General features: G+C 40.9%; 1 protein-coding gene across 2 annotated transcripts; it reads right to left on the reverse strand.

The window, feature by feature from the left end:
* Positions 1-232: 232 nt before the first annotated feature.
* Positions 233-15,091, reverse strand: tars3 (threonyl-tRNA synthetase 3). 2 transcript variants are annotated; one of them, XM_028584413.1, is made up of 19 exons: positions 14,743-15,091; positions 13,942-14,028; positions 13,202-13,386; positions 12,787-12,910; positions 12,452-12,576; positions 12,022-12,139; positions 11,662-11,726; positions 11,456-11,534; positions 11,113-11,259; positions 9,726-9,824; positions 7,704-7,870; positions 7,445-7,607; positions 7,165-7,302; positions 4,426-4,503; positions 4,234-4,334; positions 4,007-4,111; positions 2,571-2,643; positions 2,335-2,449; positions 233-786 (listed from the first exon to the last, which is right to left on the reverse strand). In XM_028584413.1, exons 1-19 carry the CDS (start codon positions 15,055-15,057, stop codon positions 638-640), a joined length of 2,433 nt encoding a protein of 810 aa, XP_028440214.1. In that variant the 5' UTR covers positions 15,058-15,091; the 3' UTR covers positions 233-637. The 2 variants fall into 2 exon arrangements, with proteins under 2 accessions (XP_028440214.1, XP_028440205.1); XM_028584404.1 differs by having other exon boundaries at positions 13,202-13,389; positions 14,743-15,090.
* Positions 15,092-15,117: the final 26 nt, after the last annotated feature.

Raw genomic sequence — 15,117 nt, forward strand, 5'->3', positions numbered from 1 at the left:
ACGAACACTGTCCTTTCATAAGCACCAGGAGCACATTTATGGGAACAGGAAGTATGGGAGAAATACATTTCACTGTCTGACATACAGTATGTTCCTGACAGTGATAGGATCTGGCATTACAGGTAGAGACATGCAGCCATCCCAGAATGTGTCAAGCTTGATTGGTTTGTACTCTACAACACTCATTTCTGTTGTAAGAGTTAAAAAAAAAAAAAAAAAAAAAAAACACTCATTCAATAGATTTATATTTTATTTCTGGGGTTCCCCACAGAGACATACATTTGTGAAAAATCAGTGCCAAATTCATATAACCTTCAAGCCCATAGTTTCATTAAATCATGAAGTAACTTCCCTTCAGATAGACTTACATTTGACAATTTAATACCCACACCAAGTAAGTAAGTACACATACTTGTCCTTTTCTACCCTTCACACATGAGCAGTGGGCATGTCACAGTTTTGTAGTCCTATTCATCGTTTACTTACAGAATATCAACTCATCCGTTCCTCTGTCGGATTTCTGCTCTATGTACTACACTTTCACTGTACCATCTTTGCATGTGCCATCACTTGTCTGTTTTCTGCTTATCTGACTGTGGTTGAAGCATTCCAATGCAAGAGTCTGGATTGTTCTTGATCAGAACTCCTCCTCCGCGTTTGGACAGCGGCATTGTTTGAGCAGGGTCAGTCGAGCCAGCACCTCGGCCACCGACAGTTCTCCGTGGACTTTGTTGTCCCTCGTGCGCACATTGACGCTGTTAGTAATCTTCTCCTTCTCTCCGACCACTGCCAAGACACAATAAGACACAACAGCTTGACATGGGCCAAGTCACACCACAAACAAATACAGCTACCCTAACACATTCCCCGCTTTGTGCGGCTAAATTCAACAACTGTGGGTGGTTAGCCAGCTTGGAGGTCCACTTGCTACAGTCAACAATTAAAAATGTTTATTTTGACTCATTATTCTTCCAATTTTGTGTACCGACAGCCCCAGAGTCTAAAAAGGACCATAGCATTTCATTTCTTTTCATGTTTTAGCCTATTTACTACAAATCACATATTCTGTTGATCATTTTTGAAAACATTTCATTTGTGTTTGGGTTTTTGAATGCTTAAAAAAAAAAAAAAAAAAAAAAAAAAAAAAAAAAAAAAACACTAGTTGGAACTGCAGATGGATTTTCACAAGTCTGCAGTGCTTCTGATGCAACAATAATGTAACTAATAAAACTAAAAAGCAGATATGAAAAATACATTTGTTAGGTTAGCAAAAGTTGTAAATAGTACTTGCTATTTTTTTGCTGCACAAACCTGCCATTTTTAAATAGCCTAAGCTATCGTCAGTAGTGACTATTCACTCGACCCAAATTTTAAAACTAGAATTACCGCCTTGCGGTTACATGCCTCCCCCGACCAGCCAAGTTGCAGTTTACATCCATGTCTGTCCAGACTCATAATATATGTAGTGAATAATTTGAAGGAATTTAATAAAAAGTATTAAGCCTATTTTTTTTTGAAACATGCATTCTTCACACACACACCTTCAACCAGGTAGCACAGAAGATCTACACAGTCACCACAGTTTCACGGTGGGCACCCAAGATTTTTTCCACCAATTCAGTATCTGACCAAAACTTTGTTTCGGTTACGGAGTTATGTCGTTCAATAATGGCCAGAAAAGATGTTTAAGTGAAGTCGATTTTTGACCTTTTGGGTATAAAATGTCATCACTTGATCATTTTATCCTTTTATACATGTGGGGGTGGCAGTAGCTCAGTCCGTAGCGAGGCAGCCCACTTACATTTCTCCATTTGTGCATCAATAGTTCCTGTGTGTATTTCAAGCCTGTGTGTAGTGATTTCTAACAACAGATTGTACATAAAAAGTAATACATTAATTTTAAATTGTATTTAAAATTAATGAATGTGTGAATGTCATAATTAGGGTATGTATACTTGAGTTATGGCCAAAAAAAGCGTCACAGTGACACGGACATCCTCAACATGTAACGCTTCCACTGCTATCAATGGCACGGTGGCATACAAATGGCAGCCCACAGAAATCCGTTGTACACTTTCCCAAGAAATTGACAAAGTGCAAACATTGCTGTCGATGAAAGGATTCAGCAAGTGTCGCGTTGATGAAGTCACGGCAGTTTAATGTGGCGTCGCTATTGTGACTGAGGGGGTACTGCACGCAGTGGAAGTAAATTAAATGTACTTTTGAAGTGATTGCAGCCGGCAATCCTGAGAGCAGCAAAATAAGGTGAAAATGTTCAGGAATCAGAGGTAAGTCAGTGCTCCCAATTGCACATAGGGCAGTACATTTTCTCACCAAGAATGAAGTTATACTGGGCCAACTGAGCGTTGCGGATTTTCTTGTTTAGCAGACAGCTGGAGTCTAGGTCAGCATCTGCCATGAAACCAGCTTCGGTAAACCGCTTACACACCTGACAAGTCGAGAAAGAAATGGTTCCACATTACACAAATCTGAATGCCACAGATAATTACTGTCTGCACTCATATGATTGTAATTAAATGTGGTCAAGATAGGGGAAGTGGAAGACCTACCCTCTTGGCATAATCCTCACAAGAGGGGTTGACAGGCACTAACATCACCTGACGTGGAGAGAGCCACAGAGGCCTGTTGGAAGGACGGACAGACTGTAATGAAACTATCTTCACAAAGATATACTGGTGTAATAACTTTACCACCTACATTCCTCCCTGACAAAAAAGGAACTACTGGGCATGACATAGAGAGCCAAAGTCATGCCCTTCTACTTCCGGTCCATGGGACCTATCTTTCGAAAAAATATGAACGGGAGTGAACGGGGAGAGGCAAATTATTTTTTTATCCGGTTGAATTGAGCCATGGATTACAAATATGATGTCAGTCAACTTAAAAGATTATTTTTTCAACTGAAGAAAGTCTCAGTTTATTGTTAAACTGTTGAAGTATAAGACTGTGAAAATACGTAATTAGAAAGACTACACACTTCAATGTCGCATGGATGACGTTTCGCTGAAGCTACAATATAACGTTACTCAAATGAGCCGAGGATCTCTCTTGTTCTTTTGCTTCTCTGCTGAAAACACTTCCCTGGATAAAACACATCAGGTAAGATAACGTTACGCGTGTTGTGGAACAGAGCTAAGCTAGCTAGCTAGCGAGCAAGTTGAGCAACAAGCTAGGTGACGTAAATTGTGTGAGACGAGAGATGTAGTTCATGGAGGAGTTTCACACAAAACTAAGTGGTACTATGACAAACCTACGGCCAACTGAGACATTCTTCAGTTGAAAAATTATCTTTTAAATTGACGAACATCATATTTGTAATCCATGGATCAATTCAAAACAGAATAAAAAAATAATTTGCCTCTCCACGTTCACTACAGTTCATATTTCTTCAGAATGAAGGTCCCATGAGGTCCACCGGAAGGGGAGGGACTTCGCCTCTCTACTGTGGTTAAAATGTTACTAACAATGGACCTTTTTCCACTACAGACATGTTGACTTGTCATAGTAGGAAAAGCACAGCTAAAATTGATAACCTTAACAATGGCTCAATTCCATCAAGTGTCCCAGTAAGCTATTTCAGTGAGTCAGCATGCACAATACCAGGACCTCTCCTAAGTGGAATGCAGCCATCATTACTGGTTTAATACCAGGGCCTCTCCTAAGTGGAATGCAGCCATCATTAATGGTTTTGAATACATCTGTGCTTTTCCTACTATGACATGTCAACATGTCTGCCGTGAAAAAGGTCTATACAGAGCATATAGTTAACACGGCACGTTAATTACAACCACCCTAAAAATTGTATTGCAACACAAAATATCTAGAATAATGACGATTGCTTTATCTTCTGAAACATTACTGTATATGGATTGATCAAAGCAATGGGCATCGTGGATTATGTTTTTATTTTTTTAAATTTTATTTAAGAAATTGTTTTGTTTTAATTGAAGCTCTTAAATGCAAAAGCAACCAAAAAGCACCTCACCATTTGCCTGCATAGTTCTCTGTGAGAATGGCAATCATCCTCTCTACTGAGCCCAAGATGGCACGGTGGATGATGACTGGTCGGGCTTTGTCGTCCCCATCTTTCCTGTAAGACATTGCATCAGAGAGAATATTGCGGGTTCCTGTGAAATGTGCGAAACATATAGCCCTATGTGCAGTGAAGCGCACAGCCTAAGCAGTGTCTCGATGTTTGATTAGGCAACTCACCCCACAAACGTCAGGTTGAAGCGGATAGGCAGCTGGAAGTCCAGCTGAATGGTTGCACATTGGTGGTAACGTCCAATTGCATCTTTGATCTTAATGTCAATCTGTAGCAGCACAGAAAGGAGCACAGGACTTTACACAACTCGAACAATTGAAATGATCTTGCGTTTGGCAGGGAATATCAAATGTTCTGACCTTAGGTCCATAAAAAGCACCGTCTCCAGGGTTGAGTTTCCATGGCTCCCCAAACTCATTCAGGCTGTTCTCCAGTTGCTGTCAAACATGGGACACACATGAACATACACGTTCGATCTAAATAATTAAAAGCAATTACTGTGAAGCAGGCCAAGTCAAAACTGCAGTACAAGATTAAGTACAGAACACACAGTTCAGTTTGCACTGCCAAATGCAATTCTGCATTTACATTGTAAGTGATGCCCTTAATTATATAATTTACCACTGTGCAACATTCATGATAGAAAATAAGTCAAACAAATGAGCAATGTTTTTCATTGACAACACACCTACAGAAATTCAAGGAACTTCACAATGACTCACAGATCTGATACTACTCCTGGAGCCTCATAATTTAACATATCATTCGCCCACTCAGGAATATCAATTTTTTTTAAAATTCTATTTAAATTGAAAACAAATTGCAGTTGAAATGGTGTGTCCTAACAATCAAAGTGCAAAACGTCAGACAAAAAAAAAAAAAAAAACGCACATCCCCCATTCATCATTTTATTAGTGCAAGATGCCCAAAAGAATGATGGGAACAGAACGAAAATATAAAAAAAAATGGAGGGCACAGGCGTACAAGAACCCCCCCCCCCCAAAAAAAGAAAAAAAACCTCCAGATAAAGCATTTCATCAGTAGGCTACATGCAGTGGTGCAAGGTTTCTTGAACTACTCCTGAAGGGATTTTATTTTATTACCAGGAGCAATATCTTTTCATAGCCTACATAAATACATTCAGCATATGTCCATGGCGTGCTGGAGAGTGGTGGAAAGTGAATAATTAACAATTATGCAGCGCTTTTGGACACATCTATTCAAGCAAAACTATACAGACATCTCCGGGATCCTAATATCGCCAACAACTAATCATTGTTAAACGTTTCTGTCAAAAAAAACAAAAAAACACAGGCACTTTATTGCAGGCTCAAAGTAGCGCAGGGCAGAATATCTTGCACTGCCCTTTCCCCCAAGCTTTTCTTTTATCTCCTGGAAAGTCAATACCCGGCCTTGTACCCTCATTTTAAACTGTTTAGACATGAAGTGAGACGTTGGGTCTTATAAGGCAAGACCTATAGGCTCTTTTTTTTTGTATTTAAAGATTACGGTATTATTAGGCTGCGAAAAAAAAAAAAAAAAAAAAAAAAAAAAAAAGTCAGACAATACTTTATAGCTGTCTTCAAACAGACAAGAGAGCAAGTAGCCCATTATCTGCATTATGCCAAAGGCCATTAAATGAGTTTGATGTCAAAGCTTAAAAAAAAAAAATAAATAAAGTAAATGTCTTTGCATTAAACAATTGAAAAATGTAGGTAGCTTTCCACGCTGACTTACAGTCTCTGTGCTGACAGATGTACTACATGCACCAACAACGGCTTTGGTCTCTAAACTTGAGAGACTGAGATAGAGAGCTTTAGTATCAAATTCTAAGGCTCTTTATCATGGACCATCTCTATACATCAATTACATCACTTTGCTCCGAGTATCGCAGCTGGATCACGAACTACCAATATTTAAAACGTAATCAAGTTGTATTTAAAAGGCCTCCAATGTCGACCTAGTCTCACTGAGGGTACATACTTGTCTTCTATGGCCATTTCCATGTTGGATACACACTCTCACATAGTCACTGCAGACACCGTTTTCAGATTTTAAATTGCTTTAATTTTAAAATGATTGGCTTGGCATTGGAATTGTGGGTAACGTCTAATACTGCCGTGTAAAATGAATGTATACGAATTCTCATGACTTTTCCATAAAGTAAGAACTTTTATCAGGTATACGCTGATGGTGAGGTGGGCTGTAAGCTAACTCTTTCAGAGACAACATGGTAATGTATTTGCTAACGGGTTATTCTGAATCACTCACTAAACTGATCCGGGTTGTGCGAGTCACTTCAGGTCAGTATTGCCAAATCGCCAAGGAACCTCAGTCCTAGCCCATTGTCTCTAACCACTAACGCAGTAGAAAGTTCTGTGGATTCACTCGGTACAGACTCACCATTTCAGATCTGATATATAGGCTTTCAATTTAGACATGGAAACAGGAACAAAGAAATGCCCAAAGTGAATAAATACATTATTTTTTTTTTTTATATCGATCAACCTAATTTTGATATGCTACATCTATACACCAAACCTATAAGCATGTTATTTAAGAAGTGAAAGAATAGCTTTTGTTGTGGATTTGCGTTTCACCCTGACTCGAGGAGAGACTTCACTCGCACTACAGATCCACACATGACAACGTAGCCGGCTGATTCATGTGACTCTAGGACTCATGAGTCATCATGACTCATGGGTCCTCGAGTGAGTCCCATGGTATGCGAGCTTGCTCTGAGTCTGCGGGTCGGGAAGTTCCTAGAACCTGTCTCGGACTGTCTCTCTGCTCACTCAGTCGCTTGAGTTGACTTGTGGAGTTGTGGTTGCCTACGAAATTGTAAGTTATAAAGCTTTTGGCAGCTAAGATGGCTAAGGCTAGTAGCTGCTTATGTTGCAAGAGGTTTGTGGCACTGTTATCATTTTAGATTGAATTGTAGTAGGCCTCAACTGATCAGAGTTAATGATACTAGAGACTCGCAACTCAATTTAAAGATCCGAGTGAGTCACGACTGAAACAGGTTTACACCAAAGCAGGGTCTCCTATCTGTATCAACTAGAGTTCGTCTGGTACTTAGATTTAATTACGCAGTTTACCTTTTCAGCCTGGTTCCACACGTCGATGTCACCCAGATACTTCTCTGGACGAGTGGAGAGGTAAAGCTGGAAGGAGAATCCGAACACATCGTAAACACAGCGGAGGAAGTCCAGACAGCCCTTCATCTCGGACTCTATCTGTAGAGGGGAAAAAAGAAATACAGAAGATTAAAAATTCAGGAAATGACTCCCAATAAGTTATTACTCGTTTTTTCTAAACTGCTTTTTACATGTTCAAAGACCTAAAAAATTGCCCCCGCTTGTAAAACAACGTGGTCACCTGATCCATGGTGCAGAAAATGTGAGCGTCATCCTGCTGGAAACGCCGCACTCTGGTCAGCCCAGTTAGTGTTCCTGACAGCTCATTTCTGTGGAGAACCCCGAAATCTGCCAGCCTCAGAGGAAGCTCCCTCCACGAGCGAGGCCTGTGGCTGAACATCAGACTACAGGACAACCAGGGGAGCAGGAAATCAAATGACTCGGGACACACTTTGAAATACTGTATGTACAGTTTTGATTTACATCAATGGTAAACAGACCAGTGTCCGGGGCAGTTCATGGGCTTGAGTGCAAAGATGTCGTCTTCCACGGGGAAGGAGAACATGTTTTCGCTGTAGTGTTGCCAGTGGCCAGATGTCTCCCACAGCTTGCTGTTATAGATGTTGGGGGAGGCTACTTCCTGAAAGCCTCTTCTCCAGTACTCATCCTAGAAAAACAACAAAACTACATCAACAAGCGCCACTCGCCAGTTGGACTGCACAGGTTGTTTTGTTTCTTTTAGCTGAATCATGACTTCTGGCACGACTCTCGAAGCTACTGCAATGGAAGTCTGATCCTGTGGGTGTTATTTATCCGTTTGTTTTCCTTAAGAAAAACATTTTAATGTTCAGTTGAGCCGTTTAGCAGTCAACTGCAGAAAACTTTTACTGGAAAGATGGCAACTATGAATATATGAAACTGTGAATATGAAACAGGAAGGAGCTTAAAAATATCATGCATGCTTAAGACGTGATAATGATCTTGCACCGTTTCTGTGCAATGTATGTGAGGTCTCCTTGGTTCGGTCCGCTGTGTGGGCGTGTGCTGTGAAAGTTTTCAAGATGTCAACACATCTTTGTGAATACGTCACAGAGACAAGTTCCTGTACAGTCACACTAAAGTTTGCTCAACTTTGGCCAAGACTGCGATCTGCTCTTAACGGAAATGTGGCAATTTGGTGGCTTTCCAAACACTAGTAGTTTGTCTTTAAACTAGTCTCGCATCACCAGACCTTCCTCCACAGCGCTGCGGAGGAAGGTCTGGCTAGTCCACACAGCATTTCCGGGATAGGAGAAGAGCGTGCTCTGGTTTGTTGGCATTTCTTTAAACCGATCACAATCGTCTTGGGCAGCGCCGAGCGCCGGACGCAATAACGCTTCCTCGTTTTGGTGGAACGTGCTTGTTCAAAAGTTGTTTTAATCGTGCAACAGAAAACTCAGATTGGACAGATGGTCTAGCTATCCTGCAGAGATCTGAGGAGCAGTTAACCATAGTTCTCAGGAATCCACTGGAGTTTAAAATGCCAACACAAAGGAAGCGGAAGGCGAGGGACATCCGGCAGCACCAGAACAATCCCCTAAATGAATAGTCGTCGATATAGACCATCTTTAAACTAAACAAGAAAAATTACCTGAAGACTGCTTTGCTGCTGACAAGCTCATTGTGACCACAATTTGAAAATCTTGAGAAAAAAAAAAATAAAAAATAAAATTGTCTGGCACACATCTGACTTCAGTTTTTCACATGTCATGCTCGACTGAAAAACTCACGCCATAAATCAGACTTTATACAGCAGTCAGGACTGGCCAGAGCTTTTCTGGGGCTCGGAGCACGATTTAAACTGACTGAGCGAAACTAAAATATTCAGGTCACTATTGCAGTTACAGCTCATCTTCCAACTCCTTGGTGATTGCATGTTTTGCAAAAGTTAAAGAGTTAGTGGGCTGCATGTCAATGAGCTGGAAACCACTGCAAGTTAAGCATATCCTGAGCCTCATGGACTAGGGTCGAGAGAGGTTTTAAGTAGTTTTGTGTTTCAGCATCTTTGGAGGGCCTCTTTAAAACGATAAACACACTTTAAATCACATTTGTGGATTTTGTATAAATTGTTGTTCAGTGATCCTAACAGAATCTCATCAATTGAGACCCCTAATAAATATTTAACCAAAGCTTATTATGATAAAGCCCTGTTTTGCTGCATCACTGAAGAAGAAAAAAAAAGCAAAGCTTGCTACAAAAAATATTTTGTAATAAATTTGAAAAAACAACATAACCAAAACATTGCCTCTTGAGCATCCTGGAGGATGTATAAAACACAATTATACATCATTCACATCTCTCTAAGCTGTACTTACTCATTTTGGCTATAGTAATGATATGCAAATTAATATTATTTTATGTTTAAACAGAAACTCTTAAAAGAAAGGGGTCTTTATCTGAAGGCCTTCATAGTTTGGAATGAAACTTGACAAATGTACTGTAAATAAAAGAGGCACTGGTCGGTGTTTGGTCACCACTCCTACCCTGATGAACTCGGTGAGTGTATTGTAGATGTAGGCTCCGCGCGGCATGAAGAAACAACTGCCAGGGCTGAGATCATGGAAGAAGAACAGCTCCTGATCCTATGAGGCAGATAAAGAAGACTTTTTAATGACTACACATATTTGTTTTATCTGCAGATACAGCCGGGAAGAAACAGTAGGGGAGTTATCCAATCATTACATAAAAGACTGACTGCTGGGAAAAAAAAAAAAAAAATTCAAAAGGTCAATGGACTCAGAGTTACCAGTGAGCCCTGGTAGCTTGAAAGCAGGACAAACAGCGGTTATCTTATGCACTCCCCCCCCCCTTTTAAAGACTAAAACATATATTAGTATAAACAGTGTCAGCAGGTCCTGGGATTTCCGCAACTACCCTGTGATGGTAAACCGTATTCATTTTAACAGCATTGACACAAATAGTTTCCTTGTACGTGACTTTATAACAGCCCTCACCTCTTTGCATCTTTACATCCCACTGTAGTTATGCTTCCAAACAAATAAGCATGGTTTTAACAATCTTGCTTCATGAAAAACCCCTCTGGAGTTATGTTTTATAGCCACACATTAGGGCTTTTATTTCCTCTGTACACATGCCAAAACTGGGAGAGGTACATGTTTGATAACTTTGATTAAAATCGATGTGAGAGACACATGTGAGAGATCACTGCTAATGCACCTGATGGGATTTTTTTTATTTTTTTTTTTAAACTTAAACGCCATTAGGTACTGCAATGTTCCAAAGCAGGCTTTCACGACACACTATGCAGATGATAAAAGTCAGCTTAGGATCCTGCCACAGAGCACCACCTTTAAAACAACATGTTACTTTTGTCACCTCCCTCCAACTGGCTTCTACAGCAACATCTTGACTCTGGGGTGTAATACGGATCCGTGTTGTTACCAGTGCTGATTAAGGTGCTGGCGTCTGTGTCTCCGATGCTGGCAAAACCAGCTGGGGAGCTCAGATGACTCACAGTGCCCCCAAATGTGCCGATATGAGGAAACACAGCGCCCTCAGCTGGTATAAAGCAGTAATGATGATTTAATGCAAAACAAAACCATGTCCAAAGTGCAACCAAATTTGATCCCTGGGTGACAACGTTTTTTTCTGTTCCTAACCTCTACGTAATGTTGTATTTTGTTTGTATATTGTTGCATGCATCTTTACAGTTCATGTTTGCCTGGAAACTGTGATCCAGGTTCGTTTCAGGGTTTCACCACATCCATCAAACCACAAACAGACTCTCATGAGGAAAAACTCCTAAAGAGACCTCAAAGGAGATGATTCACTTTGAACTGGATTTCAGTCTGCAGTTTGAGGCCACAGCCAGCTGGGTGGGCTTGAACTTGACTGCCTACAGTGACTCACTTTGCCAATCTTGCGATGGTCTCGATTCTTGGCCTCCTCCTGAAAACGTTCCCACTCCTTCAGCATCTTTGAGTCTGGGAAGGAAATCCCATAGATCCTCTGTAAAGTCTCCATGTCCGAGCGGCCCTCCCAGTAGGTTGAAGAGTTCTGATGACAGAGGTAGAAATATTTACATTTTTACACAATATTACAGACTATAAAAAGGAGCTATAAACTTGGAAATCATATGTTAAATTGTTAGACAAACTAAGCTGAAAGATGACAACGTTTGGGGGAAAAAAAAAAATTATCTGAGAACAGCATTCATTGGTTTGGGGCTTGTGGATTTTGGACTTCCACATACCTTGTAGATCTTCATAGCCTTGATCTTGCCTGTGTGTCTGACATGGGGACCTCTGCACAAGTCAATCAAGGGCCCACATCTAACCAGGATTCATAAATTACAGTTCAGTACAGTTAGTTTTACAACGACCCAAAAACAACTTGCACATCCTCGTGAAATAAAAAGATCCAGTTCATAATTCTTCTTCTTTCTAATAAGCAACGTACCTGTAGACTGTAGTAGTGGGGGTGCTGACTTTCTCATTCAGAATGCGGCACTTGAATTTGTTGTACTGAAAGATACAAACACCTTAAAAGTTATCCTGGTCAGAGGAATAATCCATGCATTCATGCAGAAAACCAATTATGCCAACTTCCATATATGTAAATAAAAAATACAACTAGGCAAGACTGTATAAACCAGGCTTGGTCAGTTTATGGCTAGTGAACATTTTACTAATCAGTTCATGAAACAGCTGCGACAAAGGATAATAGCCCCTCACATATTTCCAACAAATATGCCATCATTAAATCATAATTCACACAAGCAGAGTATCTCAGCAGAAGGCAGTGCTCTCTCCCTCTCACCTTAAACATCTTCAACAGAGTCTCCTTGCTGATCTCAAGCCTCTCAAAGGGCTGTTTTTCCTTCACCACAGCCTTACACAAAGTCTCCAGATCCCCAAATTCAGTGCTGGACACTCCCCTGGAAACCGCAAACATGGTCAGTGCTGTTCTGACAAGTATCATGACGTTTCTGTAGTTACCCAAAGGTTTTTGACATATCGAACGATTGCGCGTTTCACTTTTTAAAAAGGAAAAGACTCTCAAACAAAGCAAAACCCATCAACTGATTTGCAAAGCAGGGAATCAATGATTGAGACTGGAATGTATCGACTTTTTTTTTTTTTTAAGACTAGAATCCATGTCTGAATATTAATATTCTAGATGAATTAACACAGATAAGAAAATGTGGCCAGAGCAGAGAAAACACTGATAGTAAAAAACACTTGCTTACTTCTGTCCATCCAAGAACATGTCATAATAGAAACCATTCTCAATGGGGGGTCCATAACACAAACATCCTCCATAAAAGTGCTCCATTGCCTCCCCCAAAATGTGGGCACTGGAGTGCCAATACACCTAGGACACAAGGTAATGATGTTTATATATTAATTCTTGACAAAAACAAACAAAAACAAACAATGAATTCAATGACTATAGTAAATCAAAAGATTTGCAGATCACAGATATTGGTGTACAACAAAATACATTGGAGGTTTTCCTCTGTAGCTACTAGCCATGTGTTGAAATGGGTTTTCAACAATCAATTTAAAAGTTTGATGTACTCACAGCCTGAGCATCCTCATTGTCAAAGCGCAAGATCTCAAGAGAGCAGTCGCGCTCGAGTGGTCTGTCCAGGTCCCAAAGCTCCCCATTCACCCGAGAAATCACAGCGTTGTCAGCCAGGCCCTGGCTGAAAGATCGAGTGCAAGATAATTGCCTCAGAAATGCCAAATTTTGAAGGTGTCCAATTTGGACTTGCTGAAATCTGAGTTAGTTCCATCGTTGACTGAATGAAAAGGACAATTAAGAACAATATTGGGGGGAAAAGCCAAGTGGGAAACCGAGAGTCGATTCTCCCTCTAACGCGTCTGCTCCAGACAATTTAGTGTTTTATTGGTAAATAAATAATGATTTGATCACACTGGCAGCAATACATTGAAGATACAAAACCGTGGATCTGGCCAGCTGTTTCAAGACTAACCTGATATCACAAGCCAACTGGTATGGTGTGGTGAGCCAAGCTTTGCCCGCCACCATTCGTCCGTCTGGCAGCTCCACAGTAATGGGCTTGCTGTCGGCAGCTCTCTTTGCCAGCAGGGCGTCGCTCTCCCTCTTCAGCTCCTCGTAGAGGCTGAGACGCTCCGCAACGTATCCAGGCAATGACTTCTGCTACAGTGTATAATGTTTTTTTTAAAAAGCAAATCAAAGTTTGTTCAAAGAAATTGCTTTACTTTTGTAAATACATTTAGGAAAAAAATTAAAGCATCACCAGAGCTTTGCATGTTGTTTTGTCGTAGAAACCATCAGAGTATTAAAAAGGTGCAGTAGGTAAGACATATAAAACTAGCTTTCTGTCATATTTGCTGAAACTGACCCTATGTTCAAGTGGAACTACGTGAAGCAGGTTATTTATAAATTGTAGGCACCACCTACAGCCTGTAGTGCAATTCTCCCTTGTGGGGGGAGGGGCTCAGGTTTTGGGCTTTAGCAGAAAGGGAGGAGGGACTAAGAAGTTGTTGATGTTCAAATTTTTTAGCTAAATCCTGGATCTTCCCAATCCTACCTACAGCACCTTTAATAGTTCACTGTTTAAGTTTTGTGAAAGGCAGTGGCTATGGTGAAAACATTCTTTGTTGTCCATGATAACTTGAAATTGTGTAAGTTGTGTTCCTGTTGAGTGAAAACTTTTAAAACTTTTTTAAAAATATTAATAATAATCACCTCTTTCACAGCTCCGTTTCCTTGTCCTTTATCCTGCTTCTTCTCCTTCTTGTTTTTGTCACCTGGTTTGGTATCCGGGGCTGCCACCTGTCCACAAATAGAGGCGTGTGAGAGTCTTTTGACTTACAATAAGCTTGCATCACTGATGTGTCTGAGTCACATTATTAGCCGGTTACTGATGTCAATGCACATGTTCAGTATTTTAAGCGTGCACACACTGACACTGAGTGGGGGCAGCTATTTATGGAAATGGGGGTAACATTAGTATAGTTGGTCATTTGGCTTCACTGGGTACAGGCCCACTACTCATAATATGTCGCAATAGCAGGTGCTACTACTCACCCTCTCATCATATTACGAATTTAAACTGGGTAATTTGTTCGGTCACAGTCTTTATTATATATATTTTTTTGGTATATGTGCAGTTTAGTGTCCCAAATTCCCCATACAATGTCCTTAATTATGATGAACCTCTTAAACCACCTACAATTCCCCATACAATGTCCTTAATTATGAACCTGCTAAACCACCTGTGCTGTTTAACAAGTGTTTTATAGTATAACTGTAATAAGTTGACTACGCTTAATGTGCTCCATGGCTGCAACACAACAAGCGCCTGTCTGCTACGAAAAACCAAAACTTGTTTTGGGGGGGGGGCATTTTAGGCCTTTATTTCCTCAGTACAGATGAAGACACGAAAGAGGAGAGAGAAGGGGAATGACATGCAACAAAGGGCCGCAGGTCGGAGAGTCTAACACGCCGCTCTACCAACGGAGCTAACCCGGCCACTATTAGCTATACCTTTTTATTAGCTCGGTTGTTCGTATGCTCCTCTTTGTTGTGGTTTTTCTCCGGAGTTTTGCCACACTTGACTCCTTGTTGTTTCTTCCCCGGCTTCTCCTCCTGCTCCGCCCGCAGAGCCCGTCGGAGGTGCAGCAGCCGGTAATTCAGCTTCTCATTTTCGGTCCGCAGGCTCTCCAGTTCTGGGGAGACCCCCGCAGCACCGCCGGCATCCAGACCTCGGCTCAACCCATCCCGGAGAGTGGAGATCTCCTTGGAGAGGAGCCGAATTTGCTCCTCCTGAGCGGACAAACGTGCGGCCAGGCACTCCGCCATCTTTAAATGACTACCGTCTACGCTGACAGCTAACTTCCGTTGAGTTTTTTTATTTTAATT

This window comes from Perca flavescens, chromosome 1, assembly GCF_004354835.1.
Source record: "Perca flavescens isolate YP-PL-M2 chromosome 1, PFLA_1.0, whole genome shotgun sequence".
In the NCBI taxonomy this organism is placed as follows: domain Eukaryota; kingdom Metazoa; phylum Chordata; class Actinopteri; order Perciformes; family Percidae; genus Perca; species Perca flavescens.

Excerpts from the sequence above, each read along its gene's own strand:
- tars3 (XM_028584404.1), bottom strand. The coding sequence starts at position 15,057 with ATGGCGGAGTGCCTGGCCGCACGTTTGTCCGCTCAGGAGGAGCAAATT. Across the intron at positions 13,390-13,941 it reads GAAACGGAGCTGTGAAAGAG|CAGAAGTCATTGCCTGGATA; the intron begins GTGATTATTATT and ends TATACACTGTAG. Across the intron at positions 11,535-11,661 it reads CCCACTACTACAGTCTACAG|ATGTGGGCCCTTGATTGACT; the intron begins GTACGTTGCTTA and ends AATCCTGGTTAG.